This window comes from Anas acuta, chromosome Z, assembly GCF_963932015.1.
Source record: "Anas acuta chromosome Z, bAnaAcu1.1, whole genome shotgun sequence".
Classification (NCBI taxonomy): Eukaryota; Metazoa; Chordata; class Aves; order Anseriformes; family Anatidae; genus Anas; species Anas acuta.
Genome location: NC_089017.1, coordinates 55,083,680 through 55,097,575, shown reverse-complemented (window position 1 = coordinate 55,097,575; position 13,896 = coordinate 55,083,680). Strand labels below are relative to the sequence as shown.

Sequence of the window (13,896 nt, the reverse complement as noted above, 5' to 3'; positions counted from 1 at the left end):
GAAGCCACTGTGTCAATTCCCCACAATGAGCAGAGCTGGCCACAATCATAGAGTCAGCAGCTTTTTGCTAGCCTTCTATTAAATAAATAAATATCACCTGCTGTGCACAGGTTTTTATCTTAAGTTCCTAAGAAGGAACAAAACTCTAACCTAGTCTAGTGGGGAAAAAAAGTCCATAAAAATTTAACAGAGCTGAAAACAATATACTGGAGCATCTTCCAAGAAGAAAGAAGTAAGAAATTAAGCTACATTAAACACTAAGTCCTTTATGGAACCATAAGCCAAGCATGAGAACATCATACAAGATGAGGCTGACCCCCAAACATTTTAGATCACAAAACCTGAAAGATTTCACTCTCCTTATTCTGAAAGGCCTCTTAGTCAGCGCAAGCTCTTACTTTTTGCTTCCCTTTGAACCTCCATTTTAATTCTTCAACTCTTTCTTCCAGTCTTCTTTTGCTCCTTGATAACAACATACTTACTAAAAATCAGACATTCTTGCTGCTCCATATTAAAGCCTTCTTTAAGGTGGCAAAAAGCAGTCCAAAAAAACTTGTCAGTCTGCTATATCTAAAAACGTTATATTGTTGAAATCCAGTTTTTCTATCAGCAGTGTCAGAATTAAAAAAAAACAATAGCTATGTGCCTCTTTCAATTCCTTTTTTTCTTCTTTAACATTGCTTTGTTTAAAGTGGATAGTATTGACTTAACAGCAGCAGCAAGAATTTCAGGTTTTTTTCTACTGAATTCCCATCCAAGTAACACTTCCCACAGACCACTACTCTGGTACCAATAATTATATGAAGAATTACATAGTAAAGGGAATAGAGGGATATTGTCAAAATGTAGTCATATTAATATCTTGTATTTAGGGTTTGTTAGTTGGGTTCTTTTTCCCCAAGCTGTGAAAAGGAATTAACTAGGCCTTAACTTCAGCACTCATCTATCAACCGTAGGCTGATTTGAAGCATTCCATGATGGCAGAGTTGCAGTAAAATTTTAAATACTTTACCTATTTCATTAAAATCAAAACATAAAAAACATCCAGATTCAGAAAAATGATGGCGAAAGAGTATTACAGAGTAATGAGATGTACAGGTGGGCTACAGAACAATACCTAATATAATAAAAGCTTGAACCAGCTTGAAAGACTCTTCTAAGCTAAACAATAATCTGAACATACGTTGTACTAGAACAAGGATTTCTGAAAAATAGAACTTTGTCCTCTCTTTTTTTTTTTCCATGTAAGTTCGTTGTACTATCTCTCCTACTGTCCAATGAGTCTGTCATTTCCACTATTAAATACAACTTTCAAAAGCATTTAGAACTAAACTAAAAACTGAAAGGAAGGCTGAACAAGAGAGAGGCAAAAATATATAACTTTTCTGTGGAAAAGCAGATTTGAAAATGACAATATCATCTCTGTAGAAAAAAAGGAAAATGATTAATTATCAGATTGAAAAGAAAATATTGCATGAGCTTTCCATCAGTAGTCTGTTACTGTAAATTTATAGGTGATATGAATCAAAACGTTATAACGATCAACTGAGAATACAGAAATTTTTTAAAAAACTTGACAAGGAAATGCAGAACTACAAAAAGCCAAATACTCAGCCAATTAAAGAAAAATAACAATTTGTTACTTTGTTACAATGACCTAACTTCTATACACAATAATGGTATATTAGAACACGGTAACAGAAAGAAATCTAGATATTTCATGCTACAGACATGGACAATAAAGACTGTTGTGAATAGACAATAAGCATATAATAAAGTTTTGATGAGAAACAGATAATATTTTTCAATGGCCTCAAACTTCTAATTGAAAAATCAATTTCTTTCAGAAATTTCAGTCTGGACTTTTAAACTTAGAAATCCTGAATAATAATTTATCAAGTTGTGTTTAAGATTCTACTGAAATAAACATCTCTACTGATTACCTAGATAACTCACGTGGAGAGTCATAATATTCCTTTAAATTCCTTAATATAACCTTTAAACAAAAGTTACAGTCTCAGCTAACATTGCACTTTTCACAATGGTTATAATGTTAGTGGAGCTTCAGAATATATCCAGAGATTAAGTTAGAAAGCTAGAAAAACTAAGCTCATGTTTATAAGACAAAATACCTGAACATACATAGATTTCAAAGAAAAACTTGACAACAGAGGAAACGTTCAGTAATGTTTCCTTATGCATTGCTTTAAAGTGTTTCCAAACAGGAAGCACACAAGCAGCTTTTCAGGCAGCAGTATCAATATTCCCTTGCCTTCTTTCTCCTCCCCTTTACCACCATGGTTTTTATTTCTATTTTATATCCTATAACTGTGATTACACACTCTCTGGAACATTACCTTTATCTTATCTGACTTACCGTATTTTCAAAATACCAGACAAGCAGTCTAAATCAGCAGTTATTTATCAATGTTACCTTCTTAGAAAGCTAAGACAAGTTCAGAGAACAGCAGCAAAAGACTCCTAAAATAATACTAATTTTAAAATAAAATTTTTGACGTGAATATCTACTTAAGGTAGAACTACAAGGAAAAAAGCAAATGCTTGAAATGCACTGACACCAAAAATTTTACGAAAGCATACTATGTAGCGGCATAAACGGTACACTGGATGCAAACAAAAGACTTATCAGGGTACAGAAGGGAAGTAGGAAATATTTCAACAACTAAACCAGGCAAGGGAAATCAGAAGCATGCAAGAGTCGTGGTCAAATGGCAAACAAAGGCTATGTTATAACTTGCTTCCAGTCAAACAAGTGTTTATATACAATATATACCATATGCACCCAGAAAAAAAATATCTGGACAGATGCTGAAAAAGTTGAGAGATTTTAGTTAAATTAATACCTAGGCACCTACATTTTTGATCATCTTGAACAAGCTAAGATAATCTATTAGCACCTATTTAGCATCTATGCAGTCCAATAAGAGAATAAAACTCCTATGTAAAAAAAAAAAACAAAAAAAAACAAAAAGCATGTAAGTTTACATGACTGCCCTAGAGACAAGGTTGTATCAAAACTACAAATGCGCACATATTATATACATTTAACTTTAAAGCACTGAAGACAGTATCCCCCAGAAGCTCACACGGTCCTTCCTTTTCTCATTAAAGTTTGAGCTTTTAAACAGCTGTAGTTATAAGAGTCGAACACCTTCATAAGTTAGGCAAGTCTTAGTTCTAGCAAGCTAATAGAGAAATTGAACACTAACAACAGCAAAATAATATTCACTACTTTTTAAATGAATGTTAAATATTTTGCTGTATAACAACAAAAAAAGGCCTTATATTACTAGATCTATACACCTAACAGCTCTAATATCTATAGATATCTCTTATTCACTTTAGTTGGGTGTGCCATCTTTTAATGAACTTTTAAGTTATTTCAGGTTGGATAGCAAAATGTCACTTCCACTGAATGTTCTAAAACTAAATTTAAATACACAAGTATGCATCCTTAATACAATGGAAATGTAAGTTAAGATAAAACTATATCATGATTTTTAGATCTTATAAAAATTAAGATTTCTTTCATACCATTAGTTCAGCCAGCTGTAATTATGTTCAATTTGTTTCCTTTATGACTGTTCTCAGTCATAATGTATTAAAAATTACAGTGCTGCACAAGCATACAGTAAAGAAACTACGTGTTGCACTACAATTGAATTCATGCCATGCGGGTAACCTCCATATTTTGAAAGTGCTATACCCTTTTTCAAATACATGTAATAATACTAGCATAATAAGCTAGACTGCATTTTGCATTTAAAGTGAAACTTAGAAATGAAATGGCACAAGAACTACCAGGTAGTGAAAAAGAAACACAGTATTAATAAAAGATCTCAGATATTCAATAATATGTGAATTACTTACCTCGGTTGCAATGTCAGCTTTATAACTGTCTTGTGTGGCAAAGAATCTTGGGAAGATTGAATATCATCCTACAAGAGAAAATCTATGAATTAGCTTTTGAATACACATGATTATATGTTATGAGAGTAATGTCAATTATAAAAACTTGTTGAAGTACAAAACCATGTTAGCCGTAACATAAACAGAACCCTGTTATATCACACTACATGAGAAGATGTCAACCTTCCTCTCCTCAAAAACTGCTTTGCAATTTTTATATTTTAGTAAGAGGATCTTTAGTAAAAAGATCCTAAAGAATTTAAGACAGAGAGAAGAGAATAAAAGAAAAAGAAATAAGAACTCACTTTAACCAATTCAATGGGACATCTTTGCTCCCATTAACTATCCCTTACTGTTAGATACCTTTATCTCATTGTCACCCCTAATTTTCATTCTTGCATACAAGAAATCATAATCACCAGCCTCCTTGAGATTTTGCAAAAAGTTATCAGATCTTTATACTAACTTCCTTTTGCTAAATATTTACTCTCTGAAACTTTACCATCCTGTATTTTTGTCACAAGGACTTAACAGTTTGGCATTTTGGCAGATCTTTTGGCAGACCTTATATAGTAGGTAAAAACATCTTTCAGAAACAGTTTGGGGTGTGTATAATTTTTATGACATATAAACTACTTCAAGAATTGTTTCACAGTATAGAGAAATCCCTGTTTTGTTATTGGTGGTGGGTTTTTTTGTTTGTTTTTCACTGTTTTCGCTCTTTTCTTAAATAACAAGGATCCATCTCCAGTGAAATAAGGTAGTGATGAGACATTGCTACCACCAGACTGCTTAAGTCTTAAAGACTGCTTAGTCTTTGTGCAAGAAAATAGTTCAGCAGCAGTGTTGAATTTCTATAGGTTCATATAATGGTGACCAGTACAGAATTTGCAACTGACGTGAAAAGCTCCTAGTTCCTCAGAGTATTCCAACACATTCTCAAAATCATGCTTTTTAAATCCAACTTTTGCCATATACATGAAAGCTTTCTTTCTGCACCCAATGAAACAATACTAATATTCAGGACTGGTCCAATCAGTTACATAGGGTACATAGTACACTTCATACATTGGATCTCAGATCATTCAGATATTTATCTATATTTTTTTATTATTATTTTTCCCCTCTGATTATATCTCCTGGAATACTGCTACAGTCTCCTGCTCTGCTCCTTCACCCATCAAAAACAACAGCTGTTTTCCACCATGAAGTCTGTATCATTTGTCTTACTTGACTTTCTTGGTATTCATTGTGAACACCAAATCTATGATCAGTTCTTGATATCAGCTTCAATGAGCAACTTGATGGTATTTTAAAACAAGTGCCTTTGAACTTTCAACTTGTTCAAGGTTTGTATATTCTGAAATATGGGAAACTTCTCCCATTATTATTATACAAGGCCTTTTGGCCACAGTATCAACAGGAGTGTTGGGATATTAGGCTTTTGATGTGCTTTAGTTACTGTATATAATATAGATAAACAATAATCTACTTCTGTTATCAGCTTTTTTCCTCATCTTATACAAAGATTATAATTCAGTAAGAGAAGGTCTTTCTTTTTCACGTCTGCTTTCACATTATCTGCTGAATGGTTTTGACTATTAGCATGCTCCTAGGCATATATGGTTTAAACAGCACTTCCACGATCTAGTGATACTAATTCCAACTCATATAGAACAGAAGTAATGAAAGTTAGTAAACTGCAGTATCACAAGATCCTCCAATATAATTTAGGGCAGAAGTAAAAACTGAAAACTTCAGTCCATGAATGACTTCAAAATATTTTTACTTTTTAAACATGTACATTTAATTTAGCCTTTCCAACCAACAGTTAGCTTTTCCAACCAGCAGAAAAATTATGTTTGTGTCGTATGTAGAATATGCATATACAGAAGATTCAAAGTCAAAAAATACCTTAAGAACTATTTTAACAGACTGTTTTAATGTAAAGACTTTAAGAATAATTTGAGTTGGCTTACACTGGGACATGTCAGCCAGTAGAATACACGTCAGTGTGCTACCTTTTGTTATGTTAAAAGCATGACAATCTAAATGAAAATCATGACAAGACTACCTTAATCCTGCTACATTGACACACAAATTAAATCACCTCGTTTTCTATCTACTCCAGTTGTAGGACTTCCTAAAATTATCTAGCTACAATAGCAGATAATTTTTTGATTAGAAAATTATAAAAATTAAGAATTATGGAAGGAAAAAGTATTAGTGTGTTTCTTTAGGGTGTTGTCTTCTTCAAAATGAGTCTCAAAATGATTTATGGAGATCTGTTGCTGACTTTATCCTGAGGAGATACCAGTTTCGAATGATCTCAGATAAGAAAAAAAGTACAAGACTTGTCCAGACTTTGTCCTGCACATCCAGCTTAGGTTTATGTTTGAGATATAAATTTTTATCTTCCCTCTTTTTTTAAAGTAGCAAGCAAAGTCAAATTATAGCAGCACATACCATTATATATTCACATATCGTATGCATTTTGCTGAAATCACCAACAAATTTATGTCCACAAGAAAAACACCCAATTTTACTATGTCATTCACCAAGTGGAACAAAATAAGCCCATTTACTTTAGCCATGAACTCTTCAGCATCAACAGCTGAAGTTTTCACTTTTTATTTTCCAACACCTTCAATTAATATGAACAGTGGTAAGGATATTCCTGAGAATGCATTAGATGTAAATTTCAGTATGATTGTTTCCAGGCCACTCAAACTGCATTGAAAAAAATACTATTCACATTTTTAGAGAAAATTAAGAAAGATAGCTCACCATCTTAAGGAATGGAGTTGATGTATCATAATTATAAGCACCTTTGTCCTTCAGGATAAGAATATGAGCAGAGTCAATTATAACTTTTTTCAAGTTCATTAGTGAGTGGAAAAGCCTGTTAAAAATTTTAAAGTAGTATTAGTTTTCACAAGTTGTTTTCTCTCAATGTGATAACAAAACTAAAAACTAAAAAAAAAAAACAAACAAACAAAAAAACCACAAACAGCATTTAAAAAATCAAAAATATAAGTTTCAGAAAAGCATTATTTTAAGCACTGATATAGGTTGAGCTTATAAACAGATGGTTGCAACGGATGCAAAATGACCTGACTGCAAAACGTAGAAATATTCTGCATTACACTACATTTCTAGCTTGCATCCTGAAAATTAGGTACATTTCCACTCCACTGTTATATCACAAGATGTATGCCCCCTAAAGCACCAGGTATTTTTTCAAAATGTTGATCTCAGGGAAGTTTGTGTCTTACACATTTAATTACCAATGTCTGAAGTAGACATAGGCCTGAAAAGTTGGTCTGACTAAAGATTGTTTTTAAGCAGGATTAGAGAAACTATAAGAAACACACAAATAATTAAATTAATTGTGTACCAGCACTTCCATTGTTTCAACTGATGCAAGGTTTACAAATTCAACACACACAGATGTGTAAATTTAAAGTAAAGGGTTTTCTTCACTTTACAAATACTCTCACACAATTAAGTGCATTGTACATGCTTATATCTCTTTTAGTCTATGATTTTAAAAAATAACACATTTATTTAATTTAAAAATACTCCACATGAATGTAATAGGTTAAACAGAGAAGAGTAGTTCAAAGACATTTTAAATAATAATCTATTCAAAGCCATGCTCTACCATCAACAGTCAATCACCCACCTCAATTAATCAAATTCACTAATGCTTAACATTCCAATATGTAACCATTTTCTCAACTACGATATAATAAATGTATATATCTAAAAATGGGCATATATCATACACTTTTTTTTCCCCCAAATTCCACAAAGTAGCTAACAGAACATTTTGCCAATACTGAGAAAGCACATACCTACCAGATATACGAGGAATAAACAAAAACATACCAATTCAGTATACGATTGGAAACATTCAAAAGATTTTCCATGTTGAGAAAGAGAACATTATAGAAGGTATAGGATTTTCCAAGCTCTACTATGAGATATTACCATATAATACAATGAAGAAACTAAGTAACCAATAATACTGCAGTTTTAGTACTGAATATTTTGCTAGCGTGCATTTATGTTTGAAATAATTACCTAGTGCCATAATCCACAACTACCCAATCTTTTGCTGTTCCTGTAATAGCATCATGATGCTGGAAGAGTCCAAGGTTCCTTCTAGCTTCTGTCAGCAATTTATAGTTATCCACTGAAGGAAATACACTCATCTTCTCAGATTTACTGGACTGTACCAAAGCCAAGTAGTACAGGATCTCAGCTGTCCTGGAAGCATAAAGAAAAATCAAATATTTTTAATAGGTTTAAAAAGAAAAATGCAACACACATTTTACCTGATGAATAAATTTATGTTTTCTCCAATCTTTCAACATATCAACAGTTCTTTAAATGAGTTATTTAAATGTTCATCTTGTATTTTTTAACCTGTTGCTAGCTTCAAACAGTTAAAAATCCCTACTGCACTTCATCAACTTCTAGTTTTATACCTTGTAAGCTTCCTGGAAGGTTTTTCAGTAATGGAAAATAGAGCTATAAAACAAAAATATGCCAGTACAAAATGCTATATTATTTTCAAAAATGTGTAAAGTATAAAAATTAGATCTTAAAGCAATGCAGTAAAATAGAATGTCCTACAGGAGACATACAATCTCCATTTTATAAATCAACTTTTAAATAAATATTATCTTTAATACATAAATCCACAAATTCTATGTAATTTTGTAAATACCTGTATTGTATAAATATAATATGCAGTCTGTAAATACCTACATAGGTTTTCTATATACCTTTTTTACTGTAAGCAAAATAAATTTTTCAAAATACTTATGTGGTTCATCCACAGTAAGCATTCACCTGATAGGTAAGATCTCTGTATACAAAAAGTTTATTTTACAACAACATCAGTAACTATAATTACCAGTCTTCAGAATATCTAACAAATACCCATTAAAAAAAAATCTTAGATACCACCTGTTAAATTTTTTCCTATATACTTTTCCTAAAATGTTAGGATTCTGTTTTTAAACATTAAGAGTTTGAAATTCCTTTTCAAACTTTGAGGTTAATGAAGGTTTCTCATAGTTTAAGGAAACCAAGAAGTTATGGATTAATGTTATAAAAATCAAAGAAAACAAAATAACACATTATTGAAACAAATGTAAAACAAACTAACTAATATGTAAACTTTTTTTTTTTAAATGTGGTAAATACCATAACTTCTACATTTACCCAAGTTATCAATAAGTGTATGTGTTGAAGTTTAAATTAGGTATTAAAACACGTAGGAAACTCAGTCTCGAATTCTCAGCACAAGAAAAATGCTGATCTGTTAGAGCGGGGCCAGAGGAGGGCCACAAAGATGATCAGAGGGCTGGAGCAGTTCTCCTGCATAGAAAGGCTGAGAGAGCTGGGGGTGTTCAGCCTGGAGAAGAGAAGGCTCCAAGGTGACCTCATTGCAGCCTTTTAGTACTTGAAGGAAACTTATAAAAAAGATGGCGAGCAACTCTGTGTTCAATCAGGTAATGACAGGACAAGGGGGAATGGTTATAAACTAAAAGAGGGGAGATTAGAAGTTAGGAAGAAATTCTTCAGTCAGAGGGTGGTGAGGCACTGGCACAGGTTGCCCAGAGAAGCTGTGGATTCCCCATGCCTGGAAGTGTTCAAGGCCAGGCAGAATGGGGCTTTGAGCCCTACTTTGCTCTAGTGGGTGGCATCCCTGTCTATGGCAGAGGGGTTGGAACTAGGTTGTCTTCCAAGGTCCCTTCCAACACAGGCCATTCTATAATTCTATGATTCTCAGGTTGTGCATTGTTATCAATTGCTAACATGAAAAATGCCTTTGGATGCAGTTTGGTCTCTGTTTTTATGCATTGTACATATAAGAACTATGTAAAAACCTCATGTGGCATGTGGCAAGTCATTTTATAGGAATAAATTCTATAAATGAAGGATGAAAGAGAAGGTTTACTTCAAATAATCATCACTGAACACTATCAAACAAAATTGGAAGATAATAGCCCTGTTCATTGTCATATTAACAGTATTTGAGGAAAAGGATTATATCCTGATCTTGTAGGTAAGATAGCTGTTGAAAAAGTTACATGTAAACTCAAACTCCTGTGTTATAAATTACATTTCCTTTAATTTCACTACTAGTAAGCAAGCTTAACAGCTGTGATCTCAATGCTGTTTAGTGTAATTTCCTACATCTATGCATTCCTTTCACTTCACCCTAGTAAAACTTAACATGAAAGGAAAACACATATGATGTAGATAGAGAGGCATTAGATGCACATTCATCATCAAGTGGATAAACGCAATCTGAAAGCTTTACTTTTTTTTTTAATGGATTTAGCCACTAAATATTGACTCAACTGTAGCTATTAGAGAATTATATGTAGAATTAGAGAACACGAAAAACTTTAGACTTCCCTGACATTTTGCCTCCATATTTGGAAAAAAAAAAAAGAAAAAAAAAATCACTATTTATAAACAAAGTCACAACTTTAAAACCAAAAGAAGTTTTAAAATTAAAGTGAAGCTGTGCAGTAAATATGGACATAGTTCCGTTTCAGCAAAATCTGAAGCACTTAAGTTCATCCACCTCTTCCACACAGCCTCAAAAACTGAAGGAAGTTCCATTTCTAACACATGGTTTTCACATATGGTACTGATAAAATGTGCATAGCCTTTTCTTTAGGAGCTGTGTTCCAAAATAAACATCAAATATTTGGGATCTAATGAATAACGGTCTCTTAGATGCAGACTTTTCCTGTCAAGTCTCAATATTATTATAAATGTAAAAATACTTTAAGAAGAAAGAAGAAATATTTTAAGTCAAAGAACAAAGACACCCACAAATAAAACGAGAAGAAATACTATATTAGAGAACAGTAACTTATGAGCAAGAGTTTACCTCTCTCAGATATTTCCACATATAAAGCTGTATAAAGTCTCGGTATTTCTCACCTCAATTTCAAACCACAGCACATTAGAAGCATGCCTAAAGCAGTTACCTACAAATTATCCAGTTTGTTGTAATTTCTCCTTGTACCTCTAACTTGACAAGACACTGCAAATAGACCAAAATTGCTTCACTAATTTCTCAAAAACTATACCATGTTATATTTAGGTCACCTTCACATGTAACCTATATAAATAATTTTACAAAGAGTTTCCGAACTCTTAAGATGTGTCCTGTTTTACCTATCTGTACAGATAAAGCATGACCAAGCTCTAGCACACACACATGCCCTGAACCTGAATTATTTCAACAATCTTTTTTGTGGACTTCAAACAATTTTGCACATATTACATCTCTAATGAATGAAACTGTAGAATGCCTTCCTAACTTGCCCCCAGCTATGTTGTTGCTTTTTGAATCTTTCTGTTAGTACATTAAATAAAGTTCTGGGCACTGCTATCACCACCCTGCACAAACTATTTCAACCTATATTTTAATATAGGTTGAAATAGCCTTAATATTAAAATAATCAATCTGTCTAAAAAAATTAACAATAACAATCTCCATTATGCAATTCTTAAACTTTCATGCACTTTCACTAATGCACAAAGCCAAAACCTTTCAAAACAGGAGAAAAAAAAAAGAAATGATGACTTCATAGGCAGTCATCATAGAGGTCCTGAAGCTGTATGCTGCACCAAAATTTCCTGGATATTGAGTACCAGCGGAGTACTCTTTAGTCCTGGTACCCCTAGCAAACCTAAAATTTTCCACCCGTGGCAAATGAGGGGTGAACCTGGAATGGGAGATAGCTATTTGTTCTTCTACATCTATATAGATAGGTATTTTTCATTCCTGCTTCATTTCTCTACGTGCACAATCATATTCACGCTATACAGACAGACAGAAGAGCTCTTACAATGGAAATTTAACCAAGAAGCTTGGAGGAAAAGGCTTATTAGTGAAATATGATCAGAATATATTTCTTATTATTTTAAATAAAAAAAAAGACAAACTCAAATTCTGCTCTTTATTTAGCTAATATGCTGTATTTGAAGCTTCTCCAGGCTCTGACAGCAAACTTTTCAGAAAGACATATATTAAACTGGCAAGAACTCATTTATACATCTTGTTCTTAAATGTCATTCACAGATGCTATTGAAGGATGAAAGCCTTTGCAGGTACAATATTAGTAACGTGCTTTGATTTAATTTAAAAGAAATAGAAAAAGAAATTTTCTCCCAGAGACTCACATATAAATCTAGCAACTTTTTCAGATATTGAAGTTAACTGACACTCTTACATGAATGAATATTTTAACAGTGTAAAGACAAAGTTGTAAACACCACAAATAAACTTGAAAGCCATCCACATGAAATTTCTGCAACATAACTAATGAAAAACACAAAGATGAGAATAAAGTAAGTATAATATCTAAAACGTTTGAGAAAATTTGACAAAGCTAAAATAAAATTTAATTCTTGGCCTGCAGTCAATGAAAGCAAAAAAAATAAAAAATAATAATAATAAAAAAAAAAAAAAAATGAACCACTGCCACCAAAAACAGGAAATAGGAAATTTAGAGTATGAGGACATTGTCTGTCCTGTTTTCCATACATCTTGTCCTCTCCACCATCAGATTTAAAAAAGGCCATGTTTTCATGGATGATCAAAGATTCTTAAGATAATTACATCTGTCTCATTAGCTTTTTTATTATTCATAATGTCAGTAAAGTAATCAAAAAATAAAGTGGATCTAAGAAAATCACCTTTTGGTGATGCTTGGTACTCTATTTGTACAGGTTTGGGTTTCTTTGAATGAATAGCTGCCACTTACCAATCACTGTTAGCCTTACAAATGCTTTCTTTTACTGTAAGGATGTTTTACATCCTTGTTTTTGTACAGAAAGTAAGCATAATGATTCTAACATTTCAAATTAACATCTCAAACATTCTGATTAGATTTCCAAAAAAGGTTTTAGCAGGGTTTTCTTTTAGCACACACACGAAAAGATATATATTATATATAAAATACACTTAAAATTAGATGTTACATGTTTTCTTCTGGGTTTATGCATTATTTGACCATATAAACTGTCAAACACACAAACAGGTTTATTCCATCTGCCAGAACTGAATTTGCATAGATATTTTCATAGTTCTAATACAAAAATGAAGTCTTTAATTCAAGATTACAATTTCACCTGTGTTATGCCACCTGAATATAAAAATTTATAGAATCAGTAATACCTTTTCTGTTTCGATTTCCTAAATTTTAAGTAAACACAGTATGCTATTAGACATTTCTGTAAATAACTAGCTTCAACATATTTTACAATCTGTACATATTCAATATCTCTAATTTCAAAAGTTGAATTGTTTTAAATTTTGCTAAAATTTGAATTTTACAGAAAACTACATCCAGCATACAAAAAAAGAAATCAGAGTGAAAGTCTTAATACAGCACACTTTAGCAATCAGCCACCTGTTCATTTCAGCACCCATTCTAGAAATTCAATTTTGTGGCATACTACAGAGCACTATGAAATGTTGAGCAAGGTTAGCAGCATATTTTTTAAACAAGCTCTGCTGAGCATAACAAATAGTAAAGCTGCTGTTTAGAACTACTCTGCAAAACCTAAAATAATGATCTGAAAAGTACAGATGGGAGAAGAAAACGAGGTCAGAATCTCAAGTCTTTAGTTTTCACAAAGCAATAAAGTCAACATCTGTAAGACATGTTCCAGATCTTTTTTTTTTTTTTTTTTACAGTAGAATGAAATTAAGGTAAGTATTGAAACTGATACCAACCAATCTGAGTAACATTTTTAAGCTCTTTTCAAAGAAGGCCACAGACTCACCACACAATTGTTTCTCTCAAAAAATTGTCAGCCCTACAGACATTTAGCCACAGATAAAATATCAGTCTTTTTTCTTCACATACAAAAAAGAACAGGTCAAAGGTCTTATACTGTCCAGTGCAAAAGTTCAATTCA

At 32.4% G+C, this 13,896-nt stretch overlaps 1 protein-coding gene across 1 annotated transcript in view; it reads right to left on the bottom strand.

The window, feature by feature from the left end:
• The window catches only part of MAN2A1 (mannosidase alpha class 2A member 1), a 133,394-nt gene that overhangs the window by 66,430 nt on the left and 53,068 nt on the right, over positions 1-13,896 (bottom strand). Inside the window, exons 10-12 of the mRNA XM_068666363.1 lie at positions 8,017-8,202; positions 6,718-6,832; positions 3,892-3,959 (exon numbers count right to left, since the gene is read on the bottom strand). Of these exons, the coding sequence (XP_068522464.1) occupies positions 3,892-3,959; positions 6,718-6,832; positions 8,017-8,202 (369 nt within the window). The remainder of the gene's footprint in view (positions 1-3,891; positions 3,960-6,717; positions 6,833-8,016; positions 8,203-13,896) is intronic.